General features: G+C 37.6%; 1 protein-coding gene across 23 annotated transcripts in view; it reads right to left on the reverse strand.

Annotated features, from left to right (window-relative positions):
- PARD3 (par-3 family cell polarity regulator) overlaps nt 1–23,086 on the reverse strand; it is a 798,768-nt gene that overhangs the window by 471,454 nt on the left and 304,228 nt on the right. For all 23 annotated transcript variants that reach the window (XM_070429321.1, XM_070429362.1, XM_070429354.1 and 20 more), the window contains exon 4: nt 430–608. In XM_070429321.1, the coding sequence (XP_070285422.1) occupies nt 430–608 (179 nt within the window). The remainder of the gene's footprint in view (nt 1–429; nt 609–23,086) is intronic.

Raw genomic sequence — 23,086 nt, forward strand, 5'->3', positions numbered from 1 at the left:
ATTAGAATAAATGACCATGGAGTCCATTTTCATCCTTCAAAACCCATAATGCTATAATTTCTTTAATGTATCATGTGTGCCAATATGAGTATTTGTATACATGTGTAAAATATACCTGTAAAAACATGAAAAAAAACTTATAAGGGCATTGCTCTTGAAGAAAAACAGAGGTAAGACAGGAAACAATGTAGGGACTTTACTTATACACACTTCATACTAAATATCAAAAAGTTTTCATTTTTAATCACGTGAACATATTATCTATTCAAACATGGAGAAATAAATGTAGATCATATATAGCACAAGTGTTATCAGAAAATGCAAGGGCAATATAAAATAGAAAGCTATCTGAACTTTGAGGTAAAAGTTCATTAAGCACATACACTGACTATCATGAAGAAACTAAGAAGACAAAATAGAAGTGGTTACCTTCCTGTCACGGGTTTTAGGGCTACCAGCAGTGTTTTGCTTAAGGAAGCCAGCAGTTGTTGACCAGCGTGTTGGGTTTTTTCGTGAAGGCTCTTCAGAGGAAAAATTACTATCACTGACAGAAGCTGAGAGGCCAGTTAAAGCGGGGTCACTGCTTCGTCGGACATGAAGAGGCATATCTACAAATACAAAAAAGCATATTTTTAAAAAGGGTAACTCATGACAGAAAACTACATGTTAGGATAAAAGTACTTAAATCCCAACTATTAAAGAGCAAAATAACTATTTAAGATGGATCAGTATTCTAGACAGAAATTCCATTAGTTCCCTTAAAACAATTTATTGAAAAAGAAATGTGGTATGAGGAAAGACCTGTTCTGAAGTAAAATTGTCTGGGCTTGAATTTGTGTTTCACCACTTGTGTAGTTCTGGGCAAGTTGTTTATATAGTCTCTGTATCTAGTGCATTCATAGGCAAAATACCAAAACAACAGTATTTCTTTCTGTGAGGACTAAATGATATAAAATGCTTAAACCACTGCCAGATACACAGCGTATACTCGGCAGAGAGTAATAATGACCATTACTGTCATTATTATCCTAATATTTCTAAATAAAATATATATTCTAAAAATAAAGTATAAATAATAAATCTAAGCCATGAAACAAATTTCATGCAAAGTTAAATCATATCTACTGGATTAAAAATACAAAATCTAAACAGTGCTTATCTAGACTATTAAAGAATTCTGTTCAATAAATATTTATTTTGTTCAATAAATTATTGTCAGAAAATTAATCATATTTCATGTCCTTAAGATGAAAAAACATTAAAAGTATTATGCTAATAAGGTGGTAGTATCTGGCATATACACATAAAAAATGACATAAAAGACAGTATTTTAATAACTGTATTTGTATAAGAGTGGAGTTTGCAAATGCTGTAACAAAATCAATTAAGACACCCAAGTTAACATTTCTTATCAGTAGCATTAGGAACATTTTAGCAGATATAATCACTGTTACATAGAGAAGAAACAAAGAGAAAAATGAAAGCACGTGAGTCTATGATATTGAGAATCAGAACCAAAAGTCCTACTCATCAACTGAGCAAAATCACTTAAAAACAAGGCAAAAAAATTAGCTTGATATATGCTAAATCTGTTTATAAAAACCGGGATGCAGGTTAAATATTTATAAAAAGTCTCTAAGAAAACACCTTTAACAGTTTTGTAAACTCATCATTTACACTATATAAGAAACATTTTTAGAACACTAATCCTTGAGGATGCTAAATTAAAGACAACTAATTACAGGCACTACAGGTTATATTGCACTGCTATGAATATAGGGGTGCATATATTCTTTCTGATGGGTGTTTCTGAATTCATGGGATATATTCCTAGAAGTGGAATCACTGGATCAAATGGTAGTTCCAGTTTTAGTTTTTTGAGGAAACTCCAAAAGGTTTTCCTCGTGGGTGCACCACTCTGCATTCCCAAATGCAGTATATGAGAGTTCCCTTTTCTCCACATCCTCACCAGGATTGGCATTTGTTAATTTGTTGATAAAGCCATTCTGACAGGTGTGAGGTAGTACCTCATTGGTCTTTTGATTTAGATCTCTCAGATGATTAGTGGCTTTAAGCATTGTTTCATATGCCTTTTGGCCTTCTGTATGTCCATTGTGGAGAAGTGTCTATTTCAGTCTTTTGCTTGTTTTTTAATTGGTTTGTCTTCCTTTTGTTAAGTTGTATGAGCTCCCTGTAAAATTTGTATATCAGATATATCATTGGCAAATATGCTCTCCCATGCTGTGGGCTCTCTTGTTATTTTATTGATGGTTTATTTTGCTGTGCAGAAGCTTTTTATTTTGATGTAGTCCCACTTGTTGATTTTCTCCTTAGTTTCCATTGTCATAAGAGATGTATCTGCAAAGAAAATGCTACAAGAAATGCCTGAGATTTTGCTACCAATGGATTATTCTAAGATCTTTATGGTTTCACATCTTACATTAAAGTCCTTTATCCATTTTTAGTTTGTGTATGGTGTAAGTTCGTGGTCTAATTTCATTTTTTGCACATATCTGTCCAATTTTCCCAGCACCATTTATTAAAGAGACTATCTTGACCCCATTGTATGCTCTGGCCTCCTTTGTCAAATATTAATTGGGCATAATGTCTTGGGTCCGTTTCTGGGTTCTATGTTCTGTTCCATTGGTCTATATGTGTGTTTGTGTGCCAGTACCAGGCTATTTTGAGTATAGTGGCATTGTAATCTAACTTAATATCTGACATTATTATCCCTCCAAATTTTTTCTTCTTTCTCAAGATTTCTGTGGCTATTCAGGGTCTTTTTCAATTCCATATATATTTTTGGAATATCTGTTCTAGGTTTATGAAATAATCCATTGGTGTTTTGATAGGGATTGCATTGAATCTATAGATTGCTTTTGGTAGTATGGCCATTTTAATGATGCTGATTCTACCAATCTATGAACACGGTACATTCCGCCACTTACGTATGTCTTCCTCTCTTCCTCTATCTCTTTTTACAATGTCCTGTAGTTTTCCATGTGCAAGTCTTTTACCTGCTTGGTTAAGTTTATTCCTACGTATATAAATTTTTATGTTTCAATGGTAAATGGGGTTATTTGGTTTCCCTTTCTGAGTGTTCATTATTGGTGTATAAAAATGCCATAGATTTCTGGATGTTAATTTTATAACCTGCTATGTTGCTGAATTCATTTATTAAATCTAGTAGTTTTTTATGGAGTCTTTAGGGTTTTATATGTACAGAATCATGTCAACTGCAAATAGTGAATTTTACTTCCTCCTTTATAATTTGGATACCTTTTATTTCTTCTTCTTGACTGATACTACAGCTAACACTTCTGGTACTATGTTGAACAGGAGTGGTGAAAGGGAGCATCCCTGTCTTGTTCCAGTTCTTATAAGAAATGATTTAACTTTTGTCCATTGAGTATGATGTTAGCTGTAGGTCATTCATATAACGCTTTTATTATGTTGAGAAATGATCCCTCAATTCCCACTTTGTTGAGAGTTTTCAGCCTACTGGGTCAGTGCTCAATCACTACCCAAATTATAAAATCAGTTCCATTATTTGACAAATTTTATTTTTATCTACAAGCAGATAAAAGTATTAGTCTACATTTTATAAAAGGGATGAATTTTACTGTTTTCAAAGTAAAATTATATATACACTAAGAAATCATATAGTGGTTTTAACTAACAGCAACATTTGATTTGGGTGAATTAAAGAAATATTACATTAGCTATACATACATTTTAAAACAACAGGCATCCCAATTTTGGAAATGTTAACATAGGAGAAATAAAATAAAAACAAAAACAAAAAACAATCAAATAAGTACTGGTTAAACAGAGGAAGTACAATGTGTAAAATAACAAGAATGCCCCAGAAAAAAAGAGACTGCACCAGATCTCTTCAACTTTCATCTCAGGATCCATTCACACCATGAAAATTACTGAGGACCCCAAAAGCTTTTGTTTATGTGGGGTATAGCTAAGAACAATTACCATATTAGAAGTAAAAATGAAAATTTTTTTAATATTTATTAATTCATGTTTAAGTTAATAATAAAACCATTACTGTTAACATAAAGAACAGAATTATATGAAAATTCCATTTTGAAAAACAGAAAAGTTAGGGGGAGTTTTACACATTGCTTAATCGAAGACATCTGGGTTCTCATCACTGATTCTGCATTCAATCTGTTGCAATATGGCAAAGTATTTTTAAAAACTTCACAAATATTTAGCTGGAAGAATAAACATCATTTTTTAAAATTCTTTATTGTTTAAAGTATTACATATAGTATTACATATGTCTCCTTTTTCTCCCAGTGACCTCTCCCCGGCTCCCCCTCCCCTGTACATGCCCTTACTCCCCTAGTTTCTGTGTCCATTGGTTATGCTTATATGCATGCGCAAGACCTTTGGAAGAAATAACCAACATTTTAATAATTCTTCTAGGTAATTATGAGTATTCTTTTTTGATACCACACCAAACTTAAATTTCCCAAAGAGTAGCTGCAATAGGAATGTAAACTTATCATTCTTTGTTACGTTAAAATCTATTTGTCTGTTATACTTTGAATGGATCATAAACCCATGAAAAAATTATAATATTATTTGGAATATATTAGTAATTGGGTTATGCCAATTTTCCAAATGGTGATATATTTCGTCCTATCAGAAAATTACATGTGTGAACTACATCACTACCAATTTCATCAGAAAAGTCACTAAGCATTGGGAAGTTGTCATGCTCAGAGCAGGATATAAGTTTTCCAAAATGTAATTTTCACTAGAAAGCTTACTGGTTATTTGTGACAACAAATGCTGTCAGTTGTTAGCCTTGTAATGACAGGCTCACTTCATTCGTTTTCTAGATCCTCCAGACACTAAAGGCTAAATAACCATAGTTTTTTTGTCCTTCTTTCAAATATAAATAGCTACTTTAATTACAATTCAGGCCATCACATAAAAGTTTTTCTGAAGACAACCACTAATCTTTAAAAGAAACTGTGTGCATGCTGGGTGAAGACATATGATGCCACTGCTTTGATATGTCCTAAGGGCCTGCATTTTACCCATCAGTGCCCAGGAATCATTGATGCAGATGACAACCCAGCAAACACAAAATGTATCTTAGTAAGTTTCTGAAAAAAAAATTTTTGCCCTCACTATCTCCTTGACATGGTCTTTGTGACTCGAAAGGACCCACAGACTACATATGAACAACCACTTGGCTAGACTTGCAACCCTTGCAATTTGGCTCACCTCTCCAAGCCTCAGTCTCTTAAACTATAAAAACAGAGGCTGGACTGTTGGGGTCAGATCTTTTTTATGCTAAAATATGTGTGATTTCATGTAAGTTTATACTAGTACACACCTACATCAGTGATCCCTTGTAACAATTTATGAAAAATGTTCTTAAAAAATAATAATAAAAGCATTTCAAAGCCTTTTCAGCAACCCTTATCAGGTGCCTCAAAACAGGTTAAAGTATTATAAGCAACACCAGAGCTATAGGTAGTGGTGCAGATGCAGCCACAAATGGCATGAGGCCTTGTACCAAGTTGAGTCAAATTTTATAGGAAAAAAATATACTATAAACATTGGACCTTAATCAACAAAATGAATCATAAAACCCTGCTGCCTGGTATATCCGACAGGTTTCTCACCTTTCACTGTCCTGATGATACATACTAGTATGCTGCATAAAGAATGCACATTTGTCTTGGTCTCAGAGGAATAAAATGTGAATACAGCCTTTTCCTCTATGATTTGTTCATATTTCTGGGACAAACAGTATATGTCAGCATTACTAGTATTCTGATGTAATTAGTGTTCTTTACCGTAATTAAAAATAATAGGGTTGTCAGCATGGTTCACTGTTTGAACATCGACCTATAAACCAAGAGATCATGGTTCTTTTCCGGTCAGGGTACATGCCTGGGTTGTGGCCTCAATCCCCATTGGGGGCTATGCAGGAGGCATCCAATCAGTGATTCTCTCTCATCATTTATGTTTCTATCTCTCTCTCCCACTCCCTTCTTCTCTGAAATCAATAAAAATATATTTTAAAAAATGTGTTGTCTCTATACTGAAACACTATTTAAAAAATAAAAATAATAGGAGTTTCTCATTTAAGGTAATTTGGTCATTACTACTACCATTCCTCATCCTCAATTTTAAGAAAGTCAATGTATTTAAAAACATGATAATTCCTGACCCGTAATATATTTATATAAAATATATAAAAAGTATATTCTCTGAAATATTAAAAAGAAAATTCAAAGATGAGGCTTTTCAAAATTAAGCTGCTGGCTGAAGCACATAGGCACTGGTGCAATGACACTGGGTCCTGGAGGGTGGTGGTGATGGTTTGATGTGTGCATTCCTTTGAAGAGTGGATAAAACAGCAATTAACCCTCATCACAAGATTTAACATTCTCTGTGGCACTAGTTCACTGTGAGCACTGATGCTTCTCTAGGTAGGAAGCCTTTTCAATAAGAGGGAAATGGCAAATCAAATATTGAATTATAGCAAATACTAAAAAGGCAGATATATCTTTTTTAACTGTTAAATATCCCAAACTTACTCCTAATCAGCATTATCATTGCTTCTCTTCTTTCATTCTTCTAGTGATTTCTAAATTATTTAACTACTCAAAGCAATGAATAAACCATCTCTAACAAGAGAGGTATTTAATCAAATCTAGAAATGTTATAGTTTCACATGTTCTATTAGAAGTTATGATACCAAAAACAAAATTACTTTTTATGCATAATGAACACTGCATCCCCAATCTTTGGGGGATATTATACATTTCCAAAGACATATCTCCCAGTGAGAAGAACCAAGTTATTAAGACATACCATGAGATAAAAACCTGTCATCAGGATTGCAAAACTGACCTTCCAATATATACTGTCCCTTTTAATAAAGGTATTTACCAGTATTTAACTTACTGGGGCAAAATCCTTGATAGAAATTTGTGGAAAGCAAGGTAAGAAATAAACTTTAAAAAATAGTGAAAGATTCTGAGAGGATATAAAATGAGTTTTATCACCCTGATATTATTTTATATATAAGCAATAAATAAATAATACTGTAGTTGGAATTTGCCTTAGATATAAATAAAAATATCTCATTTACAGATGAGTGTATTAAGAACCAGATAGATTGATTCAGGGATGAGTCATAGGTCATACTGCTCTGTGACCCAACTGTAAATGGAAAGTTTGTTAACTGACTCCCTGCCCTTACAATTTGGATTTGACCACACTGCTGTCTGGAAGAACTAAAATGTGTCAAGTCCACAGTATGCTTACATTTCACTGGACATAACAGGTGATTTCTTGAAAAGGTTGAATGGAAAACATTTCTATAGATAATAGGATAGCTTCAATGGTTCATTGAATCTTAGACACTTAGGAGGAAAAAGAAAGTCAAGGGGAAAATATATGTGTGATACTCTAATGTCATATAAATGTTTTCAAAGAAAAACCAAGACCTTTTCCAAGGCATATTAAATTTATAGCACTAGAATTCTCATTCTGAAACTGAAAATATAACTACCCTGATCAAAAGCCCTCCAAATACTCAAATGAGTACAAGTGGGGAAATCTGAATAGGATTGGTAAGTTGTAGAAATGTTAATATTGTTATTGTGATAAAATATTACAGTTTTTTAAAACCTTACCATTAAGTAAAATATAAAAGGAATATCTCTATAGTATTTCTTATAACTGGACTCAGAGGAATAAAATATGATAATTCTACAATTATCTCAATTAAAATACACACAAGCCTGGCCAGCGTGGTTGTGTTTGAGCGTCAACCCATGAACCAGGAGGTCACAATTCAATTCCTAGTCAGGGTATTTGCCCCAGTTGTGGGCTTGACCCCCCAGTAGGAGACATGCACAATACAGCGGATCAATGATTCCCTCTCACCACTGATACTTTTATCTCTCTCTCCCTCTCTGAAATCAATAAAATGCACTTTTAAAAAATGGACACACACACACACAAAAAAAAACCCCAAAAGTTAAATAGAAAATCCCAGGTGACAAGTCAATGTCAAGGCCTGTAGCAATCAGGACAATGGGATTTTATTAAAGTACTAGAGGCCCGGTGCATGAAAATTCATGCACTGGAGTGGGGGGATGTCCCTCAGCCTGGCCTGCCCCCTATCACAGTCCGGGAGCCCTCAGAGGTGGGAGGCGACCCGACGATCAGGGGAAGGTGACGCCCCGTCACACCTCTGCTGCTGCTACTGCCAGCAGCGCAAGCCTCAGCCGACCCTGGTTACCTGAGCCTCGGGCCACCCTGGGTGGCTGGGCAGCTGCCATCCGAGGCTTGCCTGTGTCTCGGGTGTCAGCAGGGCAGCCACCATGTGAGGCTTGCCTGTGCCTCGGGCCGGCCCTGGGTGGCTAGGGGGCTGAGGGGACTGGGGAACTCCAGAGGCAGGCGCGCAGAACGGGCGGGCCCGCCTTGGGGCAGGCCTGGCCTTGCTGCATGCCTGCTGCCCCGGTGGGGTTAAGTGGAGTGGCCGCCGCCATCTTTGAGGGTGGGCAGTCAATTAGCATATTGACTTATTGGCTGTGGGTTCTACCATCTGTGCAACGGCGTGAGGGTCAATTAGCATATCCCCTCTTTATTAGATAGGCTAGGATTTCCTACAACAGTCTTCTCATAGCCAAAGCTCAACTGCTACACACACTGTTTGCACCCTGTAGACCAAGCATGTCAAACTCGCAGCCCGCATGCCCCATGTGGCCCACAACAAATATTTTTGCAGCCCAGCCAATATAACGGTATGTAAGAAACATTTTAATAAAAATTTCATAACAAAATTTTTACAATATCCTGTTATACATAATTATTAATAACGAATTACAACGTTCACTAATGACTGATTACTATAATCATGTTGCATTCATTTCCCTTATGTGCCTTACACACAGGCACACCAGTTAGCAGCAAATATTTTAGCAGCCAATTGCCATGTCATGCTTCTTGTACTGTCTTGTTTGGTGTGCCCAACAGGAAATATTTTGCTTTTGGAGAACAAGAAAAATAGGTTTATTTGCATTATGCTTATTAATTTGTGCAGTTATTCAGTGTCTGGTAAGTTAATGTTCAAGAAAAAAATATTAATTTTATTAAAATGTTCTATTATTTTATGTTAACAATTACTCATTTATTTCAGCACTTTGTGATTAGAATGTCTCTAACAAAATAAACCTGCGTTTCTATGAAAATTGAAGCTTTTTTTTTTTTAGGCCCCCCATAAACTTAAAACCTTTTTTATTGGCCTGTGTTAGCCTTTGAGTTTGGCATGCTTGCTGTAGAATATCCACTCTGATGGTTTCCTCAACATGCCTAACAATAGGACAACTCCACACCTTACCAATGACAACAGACTAGCCAGCATATTCCCTCTATCCCACTTACAACCTTTGCTGTACAGTGTCCTATGCTCTATGGGTTTTCCTCAAAAGGTACCAATTCCTCAAATTTGTCAGCTCCAATAGTAGTGTCCCAGCAGCAAACAGTTGGCTAATTCAGAAAGGGGTATTAGAGGAACATTTCATGGAAGGACTATTGACAAATATATGGCAGGATTAAGAAAAAGCAACAAGGGATGAAGTTCCCATGAGGCCTTCACCACCCCCAGGGCAAGGAGAGCCTATGGCTATGGTTTGCAGGGCCACAGCTACCAGCAAACCACAACCAGACAAAGAGGGGCCCCAGAAATGGGACCTGTCTTTGCTCTTTTCCCACTCTCCATCAATGCCCTGCAGGTGCATCCCCAGGCCTAAGCCAGGCACAAGCTAGAGAGCACAGAACCTGGTTGATGCCATGTGAGAGGTCAGCTCTGACCACATGGGACAAAAACTGACAGTGAATCTGGAGGGGCACAAGAAAGCTATGTAGCTCATGATGCTAGTGGAACTCCTCTGTTCCTTTCTCCCAACGCACATAGTTTCTGCTTCTAATAGCATCAGCTAGTCATTTAACTGGAGGACAAATATTCACTCTATTCATTATCACCACCCTTTTCCCTCCCTACACACACACACACACACACACACACACACACACACACACACAACAGGAACTAAAATTTTCAGAAGTTGGTTAAAATATATCAGTCAAGCCCTAGCTGGTTTGGCTCAGTGGATAGAGTGTCAGCCCTCAGACTGAAGGGTCCCAGGTTCGATTCCGGTCAAGGGCACATGCCCAGGTTGTGGGATCGATGACCAGTAGGGGGCGTGCAAGAGGCAGCTGATCAATGATTCTCTCTCATCACTGATGTTTCTATCTCTCTCTCTCCCCCTTCCCCTCTGAAATCAATAAAGAAATATATATATTTTTAAAATATATCAGTCAAGAACAAAATATTCCCCAATTGTGAAAGACACAATTATAATCCAGGGATTCCTTTCTTATCATTCATTCCCCTGAGGGTAGAAAACAGTGTTTAAGCATTGGCCTGCGGACTGAGGGGCCCCAGGTTCGATTCCAATCAAAGGCACATGCCCTGGTTATCGGTTCGATACCCAGCAGGGGTAGTGCAAGAGCAGACAATCAATGATTCTCTCTCATCACTGATGTTTCTATCTCTCTCTCCCTCTCCCTTCTTCTCTGAATTCAATAAAAGTATTTTTTAAAAAAAGAAGGAAAACAGTGTTTAAGGTGTATAAGAATATAAGAATAGGCTGTAGAGGTGAAAAGTCTTTCACTTTTATCTTCCAGTCTCCTGGTGGGGAGGGGAGGGCCAGGCCTGAGGCAATTATGTAAATGACCACCTGCTTATAAAAATATAAATTGGCTACTGAATCCTATACATAAAAACTTAGTGTCTCCAAATCCTCTTATAAGAAAGCCATAGCTCAGGGGAAATGATCCATTAGTCAGAACCATAAGCACCTACCTGGACCCACCAGGGAGTGCTCAGACCTCCCCAGAGCAAAGCCAGCAGTGCTATTAAGTTTGGCTATAGCAGACTTCAATCATTGGTCTCGCTACTTCAATCAACGGGCATCTACTAAACACTATGATTATTCTATAGATTTAAAAAAATAATGGCTAAAGGGTCTTTGGGAATCATTGATTGTCCAAGAATCCCTCCAAATCAATTTCACTCTGAATATTCAAAAGGGGGCAAGTACTCTAACAGACTACCATCTGTTCAGTGATGGGCTTGGGACAGATTTTTTTTTTTTAATTTTAGTAAAAGAAAGAAGTTTAAGGTAAGAAGAGTAATAAATGCAACAAGGTACACAGATGAAAATAACCATAGGTGGATGAAATAAACTATTAGAACAGCTGGCACTAGAAACTTTCTTTAGGAGAATATGATGGAAAAAATTTTTGTTTGTTTTTCATTTTCAGAAAAATACCTTAATGAGCAATGAGAGGATTGAAATTGAGAACATGAGAATGTGAACTGTAAAAAACAATGACAAGAGAAAGACAGAGTGGAAGACAGTATGGAGTTTCCTCAAAAAATTGGAAATGGAACTCCCATTTGACCCTGTGATCCCACTCCTAGGAATATATCCCAAGAAACCAGAAACACCAATCAGAAAGGATATATGCACCCCTATGTTCATAGCAGCACAATTCACCATAGCTAAGATTTAGAAACAGCCTAAGTGCCCATCAGTAGATGAATGGATTAGAAAACTGTGGTACATCTACACGATGGAATACTATGCTGCTGTAAAAAAGAAGGAACTCTTACCATTTGCAACAGCATGGATGGAACTGGAGAGCATTATGCTAAGTGAAACAAGCCAGTCAATGAAGGAAAAATACCACATGATCTCACCCATTCATGGATAATAAAGACCATTACAAACTTTGAACAATAAAAGATACAGAGGCAGAGCTGCCTCAAACTGATTGTCAAACTGCAGTGGGAAGACCAGGGAGGGTTGGGGGACAGGAGGGAGGGGAGTAAGAGATCAACCAAAGGACTTGTATGCATCCTTATAAGCATAACTAATGGACATAAGACACTAGGGGGTAAGGGAGGGCAGGGGTTTGTCGAGGGCGGGGGGGGGGGGGGAGGACACTTATGTAATACCCTTTGTAATACATTTAGCGAAAAATTAAAAAAAAAAATAATAAAAAAAAATAAATTGATTGCAAAAAAAAAAAAAGAGAAAGACAGAATAAGAGTGTGCACTTGGGAGCATGTGAGCAGGCAAGAGCACAGAACCTGGTTGATGCTATGTGAGAAACCGGCCCTGACCACATGGGGCAAAAATGACCTCCAGTTAAATGACTAAGCTATTTTCCTTAAGAAATGAACAAAATATTTGGAGATGAAAAAGAATAAAAAGTGTTGGGGGGGGGTCTATATTATTGTTATTGATAGTGTTTTTCCAGCAGATATATGTTGAGCAGTATATTGTTTATTTCCATATGGGCAAGAGGCCCTACTAGAACATAAGATCCACCAGGGGAGAGATCCCATCTGTCACCATTACTTTTTGAACAATCAGACCCAGAACAGTACCTGGAAGAGTACATATAGTTGAATATCATTATACACTGTAATTACACTCTACAAAGTGGCTGCAACTCTGAATTTAGCAAATACTAACACCATTGCTCCAGGAGGAATTCCAAGGTTAGGGCCTCTGACACCTTATATAATAGAGATTGTTGATTCATTAGCATTAAACTCATGGTCAAAAGAACAATAAACAATGCCTGGATGAATCTTATCTAACATGTATAATTTCTCCATAAGGCACATCATGGACTTGCTGTGATTAAGTACACGAAACAACATTTTATGTTCAGGGTTCATTTTAAACAGCAAAATGATCCCAAAAAAAGTAAAAAAAAAAAAAAAATGTGCAAACCATGGCACCAAATAGATCAGGGGTCCTCAAACTACGGCCCTCGGGCCACATGCGGCCCGCCGAAAACATTTATCCGGCCCGCCGGGTGTTTTTGCCACCGCTGCCTGTCCTGCTTAGCAGCCGACTCGTCCCGGGCCCGCAGTGCGCATGTGTGGAATGTCTGAGGGACAGTGAACTGGCCCCCTGTTTAAAAAGTTTGAGGACCTCTGAAATAGAGCATGAAGAGGACACTTGTTTACAATATGAATGGTGACCCTTCTTCAACCTCAAATTGGAACAGGCACAAGAATGGTTCAATAATATTTGTGGGAACCTCCACAGAGGTTCAACTGTACCTCCCTCAATAGATAATTGTTGAATGAATAACTGACTCATAAATTTTTAAAAAAGAACCACTACTTCCTCCTCCAGGTTCCTCTCCAGATACTGTCTTCTTACTTTTTATATTTTTCTCAGTAAGCAATCTTTTAAAAAGCAGAGTTGGCTGCTTCATCTTTCTCTAATTTATTAACCCATTATTATTAGAGTCCTCCCCACTAGTCCACTAATACAGCTTTGACGAAGAGAACCTTAAACTTCCCTCACTTTATCAAGTGATATTTTGAGCACCAGGTTCCCGGAGGTCTCAGTGCAGCACAGATCTGACCTCTGTCCTGGTGTAGTCTGCAGTGCCATGGGGATGGCAGAAAAAGTATCCAGCACAGTGTGATCATGGTGTTTCGGAAGACCAGAGCACTATTAGAACATCTGACAGAAGCACCTTCTTTTGCTCAGATGCCAATTAAATGATCTAAGGTAAGCAGGCCACAGACTCCTCCAAACCTTTCTCCTTTACTCCCCCATTGCTACCTCTCTTGACCACACTGCTTGTTTAGTGTGTTTTTTAGATTCAATGGTAAATATATATTTATTGCCATTTTATTGTTCATAATTTTCATTTTCTTCTTCTCTTCTTCCCACTCCTCCTTCTCCTCCTTCTCCTTCTTCCACTTGAAGAAGACCCTTTAAAATTTCATGTAATACTGGTTTGGTGGTGATGAATTACTTTAGCTTTTCTTGTCTGGCAGCCCTTTATATTTCTTAAATTCTAAATGATAGCTTTGCTGGGTAAAGTAATCTTGGTTGTAGATCCTTGCTTTTCATCACTTTGAATATTTGTTGCTAACCCCTTCTGGCCTCAAAAGGTTCTGTTGAGAAATCATCTGATAGTCTTATGGGAGCTCTCCTGTAAGTACCTAACTACTTTTCTCTTGGTGCTTTAAAAATTCTGTCTTTAACTGTGTTGTGTCTTGGTGTGGACCCCTTTGGGTTCATCTTGTTTAGGACTCTCTGACCTGCTTGGACTTGTATGTCTATATCCTTTCACAGGTTAGGGAAGTTTTCAGTCATTATTTCTTCAAATAGGTTTTCAATTTCTTCCTTTCTCGTTTCCTTCCAGCAACCCCATGATGTGACTGTTGCTATGCATGACATTGTCTCAGAGGATCCTCATACTATCTTCATTTTTTTGGATTCTATTTTCTTTTTGCTGTTCTGATGGGGTATTGTTTATCTTCCTTACATTCCAAATTGCTGATTTGATTCTTGGTGTCATCTACTCTTACTGTTGAGTCCCTATAAATTATTCTTCATTTTAATTAGTTTACCCTTTTTTTGTGTATGAAAGCAATTTTTTTGTTATTTTTTTAATTTTTTTCTTTATTGATTAAGATATTACATTTCTCCTTATCCCCCTATTGCCCTCCAGACCCCCACTCATTCCTTCACCCCCTGGTGGCTGAGTCCATTGGTTAGGCTTATATGCATGCATACCAGTCCTTTGGTTGATCTCTCCCCCTTAACCCCACCCTCCCCTGCCGGCCATCTTGTGGCGGCCACCTATTGACCACATGGGGGCGGCCATCTTTGTGTGGGGGCGTGACAGTCAATTTGCATATTACTTCTTTGTTATATAGGACTAGAGGCCCGGTGCACGGAATTCGTGCACAGGGCAGAAAGTCCCTCAGCCTGGCCTGCACTCTCTTGCAATCCGGGACCCCGCTGGGGATGTCTGACTGCTGATTTAGGCTGCAGGATCGGGCCTAAACTGACAGTTGGACATCCCTCTCGCAATCCAGGATGGCTGGCTCCTAACTGCTCGCCTGCCTGCCTGATCACCCCTAACCCCTCTGCCTGCCTGCCTGCCTGATTGCCCCTAACCACTCCCCTGCCTGCTTACCCTTAACCACTCTGCCTGCCTGCCTGCCCGATCGCCTCTAACCATTCTGCCTGCCTGCCTGATCGCCCCTAACCACCTTTGCCTCAGCCCCCGCTGCAGCGGCTTTGTCCAGAAGGACGTCCGGAAGGACATCCGGAAGGTCGTTTGGCTGACTGATCTAATTAGCATATTATGCTTTTATTATTATAGATTATAAAGTTTATATCTGCACATTTGAGGAATCAGCTGTCCCAAAGCAGTACACAAATTTTACAAAATAATTTTTTTATTAAAGTGCTATATTTAGAACTAAACCAATGCAACAGTTCAAATTCTACTGTATATTTGTATACAAAGCAAAAATTTCAATAATTATCAAGGAAGGGAAATCCTCTTTTTATTGTTAAAAAAAATCAAACAACTGCTTGACTGTTTTTTGAGGTGATAAAGCACTTAAATATAGTTACTAAAATATTTCTAATATTTAAGAAGCACTTTCACAACTAGATAACCAAAACTTTACCCATAACTCCGAGAGCCAGACAAAGAAGCAAACAGAACAGTGGTTTCCTAGGCAACAAGCTCAGCTAGTGGAAAAACAAAAAGATAAAAATAAGCAGCATTTCCAGTAGACGCAAAACCACATTTTACTTGTCAAAATGTCACAAAGACAATAATATTGAAAATTATTTCATTGAAACAGATTCAAAGCAAAATGCCATTTTCATTATGGCAAATGAGTCATGGAAAAATTAGATTTCCTTCCTTGGCTCTGAATTATGTAGGGACGGTAATGCATCTTGTTTCATTTTACAAAATTTAGCTAGATTTAATATGCAACCTTAGTTTTCTCTGAAAATATGACTATACATTGATTCAACATACAACAGAAGTAAGTCACCTTCTGTTATAGAGACAAACTCATACATGCTTAAGTCTTAATTCCACCAGTAAACCACACATTTCAAAGCACAAAGAAAATAGCACTGGGCTGTCCACCTTCTCATGTGGCTTCAGTCTCCTTTTCTGTAACAAGAAGAGCTTAGATTGCATCTTAAAGACCTTTCTGACTCTACAGCTTTTGGTTTTTAGAAATAAATATAGAAGGGCTATTTTGTCTAGAAACATTACTTACAAAATAAATATTATATTCTAAACCACTTGAAAACTTTTTCTTTATAAGATATACACTTTAGCAGTTAACCTTTAGAAGATATTATTTGAAATGTCCTACTACATGGATATTAAAATGTCTATACTTTCCATCAGCTTTTGTAACCATGATAGCATTTGTTGTTATATCTATACCAGGAATACTTACTTGGATTAACAGAAATATGCTGGATGCCCTTAATCTATATTCTCACACAATGTGTCACTGCAATCTTGTGAAATCTTTGAAATAACCTATAGTTTCACCAAAGTAGTCCTTTCATTCACATGCTTCATCAATTTAGTAACTTAGGTTGAAATGATTAAGCAATTCAGGCAAAACTACCAATTTAGTAGCTGCAAGGCAAAGAGAACTGTGGTGCTTTTCTGATAATTCACCCCGCAATGATTGGTAAATTAAAGGAATGAAAAGCAAAAGGGGGCTTTCCAAGAAAGAGAGTTCACCATTTTTCTGCTATTTGTCTATCCCAAAAGTCTAGATTAATGTGTTGTAATTCATTCCCCAGAGATAATCATCTGCCATTGGAGTCCACTGGATCTATGTTTCTTTCAAGAATCAAGTACTCCACTGGTGCTATATACTCATTCTCATATAACAGCTATTATAATGTAAGATTAGCAGCTTGTAACAAAAAATAAATTCCATAAAATAGCAGCATATGTGTTAGTGAGTACCTTCTTGCACATTAATTTCAATTCACTTATATTTGTTTTTTGGGTTTTGTTTTTTTTTTGTTTGTTTTTTGCTTTTTACCTTACTCTGTATATTCTCTTACTATTTAATATTCAGAACCAAGAGGTGATGTAGATAAATGCCTGTACTCGCCACCTCCCACAACCACATCAAAATTACAACTAAAGTACAAAACAACCATCATTCCGAACCACCTGAAAGCTGGCTGAATGGAAGTCCTACAACTAGAGAAGTAAAAAAGAAAGCACATTTAAAAAAAATATTTTATTTTAATTAAAAAATTTTTAAATTTTGTTTTATTGCTTAAAGTATTACAAAGAGTAGTACGTATGTCTCCTTTTTTTCCCCCTTGACCTTCCCGCAAGCCTCTCCTACTCCCCAGTGTCTTGTGTCCATTGGTTATGCTTATATGCATGCATACAAGTCCTTCGGTTGATCTCTTTCCACCCCACCCAACCCTCCCCGGCCTTCCCGCTGTAGAAGAAAGCACATTGAGACTGGTAGGAGGGGCGGAGGAGCGGACCTGGCTGGTCCAACACCCACATGTGCCTTTATTTTTATTGGGATGGAGATTGTCTCTTCAGAGGCCATCTGTGAGGAGCAAGGGGTCCCAGCCCCACACCAGACCTCCAGCCCAGGGTTCCAAAGCTGGGAAAGAAAGAGAATCCCCGTGACTTTAGACTGTAAAAACCAGCGGCGATTGTGGCTGAGTGACAGAGGCTATGGGAGACAAGGGTGTTCCTTCTAAAGGGCCGGCACACAAATTTACAAGTTCCCACTTCCTCTGAGCTCCAATACCTGAGGGTGGCTCTGGGAGACCCAGGCACATATGGGTAAGAAGTCTGGCAATGGGGGTGGCATTCTTCCAGAATGGGGTGTTCACATGGGTCATGTTCCTGTGCTGGGACCTCCCCTGTTGCAGGGCTGACTAGCAGCCATATCTGAGTTTCCATCACTGTGGCTCACACTGTTTGCTCTGCCCTGATGACCCCCTGAGACCTTGCACCATCCAATTTACAGCCCTACCCAAGATGTTTGCAGAGGCTTTTCCATTATAAATGGCCTGTCCTTGCTCAGGCTTCAGGCTTTGCTAAAATATATCAAACAAACTGCAACTGGCATCAGCATGACCCAAACATATCAATAAAAGACTCAAGATCTGGCACTAGCACCAGCCTGCCTTATTTCACACCTGGACCTTGCCTGGGCACCTCCAAGCCCAATACAAATAGCTCCTGCCAGGTGGTCCCAGGCAGTGGCTGACTTTGCACCTCCCTGGGGGCCCTGGAGACAATGCACCCAGTGGACAGCTTCAGACCAGAGCAGATTACAACTCTACATATCCCCAAGTGACACACTCAAGAGGCAGACTCTGTGAGCACCAAAGCTCCACTGAAGCAAATCCTGTTCCATAGGGGTGTTTTCTGTCCAGCAGCTCTCCCACTACAGTCGTCTGAGACACCAACAGTAATCAAGGCTCAACTACAAGACTGTGCACAGAGCCCACACAGGACACACCTAGAGTGCCCAGCTCAGGTGACTGGGGAGTCTGAGCCACTGGGCCATACGGACACCTACTACATTAAATAATTTTATATGACAGCTAAGTCACTAGAAAGGAACAAACAGGAAAAGAACCCTTCCTTTATTTCTCACCAGGTTAAATTTTCAGATGGCTGATATGTACCATAACATACAGCCAGTGATGCTACTGCATATCCTAGGAAAGGTAATTACCAAAAAGAGTTTGGGAAAATAGGAAGTCACAGCACATGTTGACCTTCCCTAGTATACACACCTATAGGCATAGCCTCTCAACAATGATATGAAAATGAAAAGCCAAGTGGGAGGGAGATTATACACAGTCTAAATAAAATTATAGTCCAAACTGTTTGAACATTTTCTTCCCTTACCGCCTTTACCTACACCAGTCAGTGTCTAAATATTGATAACCTATAGATCAATCTACCTTTAAAATTATCTCTTTCCTCAATTGATTTGTTTTAAAATTGATCCAGGTACCTCGCAATTTGGAATTTTCTGTAGTAACTTCCTATCATATTTGATTCATTCCACTATTTTTAATCAATTCAAAAAATGTGACTTGTTTACACACCGGGGATTTCTAAAGCTGGCTCATACTATCTCACAAAAACAGATTAAGATTTCAGGAGTTGGGGGAGGAATGGAAAATACCTGTAATATTATCAACAGTGAAAATATATTTAATAAATAAATAAAAAATAAAAATAAAAGAATTCAGAAATTTTTAAGAATGGGTTGTTAAATAGTCATTAAAATTAAATTATATAAACTTACAATTAAACAAATTATACTTTAAAAAAAGATAATACTCAAAACAATTCACTTCCCAATTATTTTACTACATTTTATTAGTATTTATGCTCATGATGCATCTATTGCATCTGTATTGTACAAATAGCATATAATGGTGTGCCAGGATATATCTCTTACCAACTCTGTATTCAGTGATATGACATTGGTAACCTGAAACTGGCCACTGTGAGAGTATTTATACCAAGGAAATGGGCAAATGCTATGAGCCAAGTCTTTTCTGGTTTTTAGCTATTTAGCATTTACCAATACCCCAGTAGATCTAGCGACCCAGACAAATTCCCTCTTCTCCAGGAATCACCAAAATGTATGAGCGCTATCAGGAAAGGCTTTCCAAAGAAATGGTTACTTATCCCAAGGAATAAGTCAAGGTTAGCTATGTAGGCAATGAGGACAGAGAATAAGCTAACAACACAAGGGAAAACAGGGTTCTTAGAGCTAGGCAGGCCTGAAGCCCATCCAAGAAATTCATCCAAGGGAGCTAGTTATAGGATAGAAAAAGTGGATGCTGAGAAGACAGACACAAGACAGCTCTTGCATACCTTAACAAACACACTAATATTCTTAGCTGTATTAAAAAATAATGGGAAGATATTGAAAGTTTTTAAGCACTGGGAGTAGAAGGAAGATATGTGGATTTTCAACGATCATTCTTGCTTCACAGCAGAACAGAATGAAGAGTGGCACCAAGAGGGGATGCAGAGAGACCAGCAGATGATGGGTCTAGTAACCCCACACCCTGCCTGTTAATATAGGCCTCTTAGCAAAAACTTTTTGAGCATGCAACAGAATAGCAGTTTTATTTATTTATTCATTTATTTATCATCTATCAGTTAAATACATGCTCAATTATACTAACATAAATATTATTCAACTCATACAAAAAATTGTAAATCTTAAAATGAGATAATAAAATAAAGATGAATGCAAAGTTCTAATATTCTTTGACACACTTCAAAAATTGTGCATCTTACCTCAGAGACCACCAGTGCTTCAGATTTCTTAGGATATATTCCTAGAAGTGGGATCTTTGGGTCAAATGGCAGTTCCATACTTAATTTTTTGAGGAAACTCCATATTGTTTTTCCATAATGGTGGCACCAGTCTGCATTCCTACCAGTAGTGTACTAGGGTTCCCTTTTCTCCATATACTCGCCAGCACTTGCCATTTGTTATCTGTTGATGGTAGTCATTCTGACAGGTGTCAGGTGATACCTCATTGCATCTCTCTAATGATCAGTGACTTTGAGCATTTTTTCATGTCTCTTGGCCAACTGTATGTCTACTTTGGAGAAGTGCCTATAGGTCCTTTGTCATTTTTTTATTGGATTGTTTTATCTTCCTTTTGTTAAGTTGTATGAATGAGTCCTTATATATTTTGGATAATAACCCTTTATCAGATATATCATTGACAAATATGTTCTCCCATACAGTGGACTCCCCTTTCATTTTGTTGATGGTTTCTTTTGCTGTGCAGAAGCTTTTTTATTTTGATGTAATCCCATCTGTTTATTTTCTCCTTAGTTTCCTTTGCCGTAGGAGATGTACCCATAAACATACAGGTACGAAATATGTCTGAGATTTTGCAGCCTATGGTTTCTTCTAGAATTTTTATGGTTTCCCGACTTACATTTAAGTCTTTTATCTATTTTGAGTTTTTCTTGTGTATGGTGTAAGTTGATGGTCTGGTTTCATTATTTTGCATGTATCTGTCCAATTTTACCAACACCATTTATTGAAGAGACTGTCTTGACTTCATTGTATGCTCTTGTCTCCTTTGTCAAATATTAGTTGAGCATAATGGCTTGGGCCAATTTCTGGGGTCTCTGTTCTGTTCCTTTGATCTATATGCCTTTTCTTGTGCCAGTACTAGGCTGTTTTCATTACAGTGGTTTTATAGTATAACTTGAAATCTGGTATTGTGATTCCTCCAACTTTGTTTTTCTCTGTCAAGATTGCTGCAGTTATTTGGGGTCTCTTTGGTTCCATATAAATTTTTGGAGTATTTATTCTAGCTCTGTGAAATATGCTGTTTGTATTTCAATAGGGAATCGCATTGGATCTGTAGATTGCTTTGGGCAGTATGAACATTTTAATGATTTTGATTCTAGCAATCCATGAACACGGTATATTTTCTTCCACTTCTTTATATCTTCTTCTATCTCTTTTTTCAACGACCTGTGGTTTTCCGAGTACAGGTCTATTGCCTCCTTGGTTAAGTTTATTCCTAAGTATCTTTTTGTTGCAATGGTAAATAGGATGGTTTGTTTAGTTTCTCTTTCTGAGAATTCATTATTGGTGTATAAAAAAGCCATTGATTTTTGGGTGTTGATTTTGTATCCTGATACATTGCCAAATTCACTTATTAAATCTAGTTGTTGTTTGGTAGAGTCTTTAGGGTTTTCTAAAGACTCTACCATGATGACAATATCATGTCATCTGTGAAAAACGAGAGTTTTACTTCCTCCTTTCCAATTTGGATACCTTTTATTTCTTCTTCTTATCTGATCAGTGTGGCTACCACTACCAGTACTATGTTGAATAAGAGTGGTGAAAGCGGACATTCTGTCCTATTTGTTTTTAGGAAAAATGAGTTTTGTTTTTGCTCATTGAGTCTGATGTTCATGTAGGTTTGTCATATATGGCCTTTATCATATTGAGATATGTACCTCTATTCACACTTTGCTGAGAGTTTTTATCAAAAATGGGTGTTAGATATTGTCAAATGCTGTTTCTGCGTCTATTGATATGATTATGTGATTTTTGTCATTCAATTTGTTTATGTGATGTATCACGTTTATTGATTTGCAAATATTGTGCCAGTCTTGCATCCCTGGAATGAATCTTACTTGTTCATGACGTATGATCTTTTTAATATATTGCTGGATCCAATTTTCTAATATTCTTTTGAGGATATTAGCATCTATGTTCATCAGGGATATTGGCCTGTAATTCTCTTTCTTTGTACTGTCTGTATCTAGTTTTGGAATTAGAGTAATGCTGGCCTCATAAAAAGAGCTTGGAAGTGTTCCTTCCTCTTGGATTTTTTGGAATAGTTTGAGGAGTATAGGTGATAGTTCTTCTTTGAATATTTGGTAAAACTCCCCTGTGAAGCTAACCAGACTCGGGCTTTTGTTTGCTGGGAGTTTTTTTTTTTAATCATTATTATTGCTTCTATTTCATCAGTTGTTTTCTATTGGCTTATTCAGGTTTTCTGATTCTTTCTCATTCAGTTTTAGGAGATGGTATCATTATTTTTAAAATGTCAACTGGGCTTCCAGCTCTGAAAGCTAGCTTAGCTTAAATAAAGGAAAAAATACAAGAGAGGGAAAATATGCAAAACAAGCTCCATGCAACAATACTAAGTGGCCTGACCAATAATTCACTTAATTTTTATTGCAAACACAAACAATCTGAATTTAATTTAAAAATGTTCAATTCAGGGAGTTTTTCTAAGTAGGGCAGAGGTGACAAGAGACCAGATAAGAGAATGACTCTTCCAATTGTATCTGACCCATCTAACCTTTACTATAGTTCTGAAAGGAGAGTACTCCAATTTATAAATAAACAATAGAGATAAGGTGGGAACAGGACAAAAAAGTAGCTGAGAGTACCTCTCTGCTATCTGTCTTTGCCTGCTTCTACTGATCCCTGAAAATGAGCACTATGACATTCAGAAGCAGATTGATACATACACACACTCACTCACTCACTCACTCACACAGAAGAGAGAGAGATACCTGTGGGCAAAAAGCACCAAAGATATAAAACAAAATGTCTAAACCCCCATAACACAACTTC

Source organism: Myotis yumanensis, unplaced genomic scaffold, assembly GCF_028538775.1.
Source record: "Myotis yumanensis isolate MYYU_CA2020_CCGP unplaced genomic scaffold, mMyoYum1.0.hap1 SCAF_1, whole genome shotgun sequence".
Lineage (NCBI taxonomy): Eukaryota > Metazoa > Chordata > Mammalia > Chiroptera > Vespertilionidae > Myotis > Myotis yumanensis.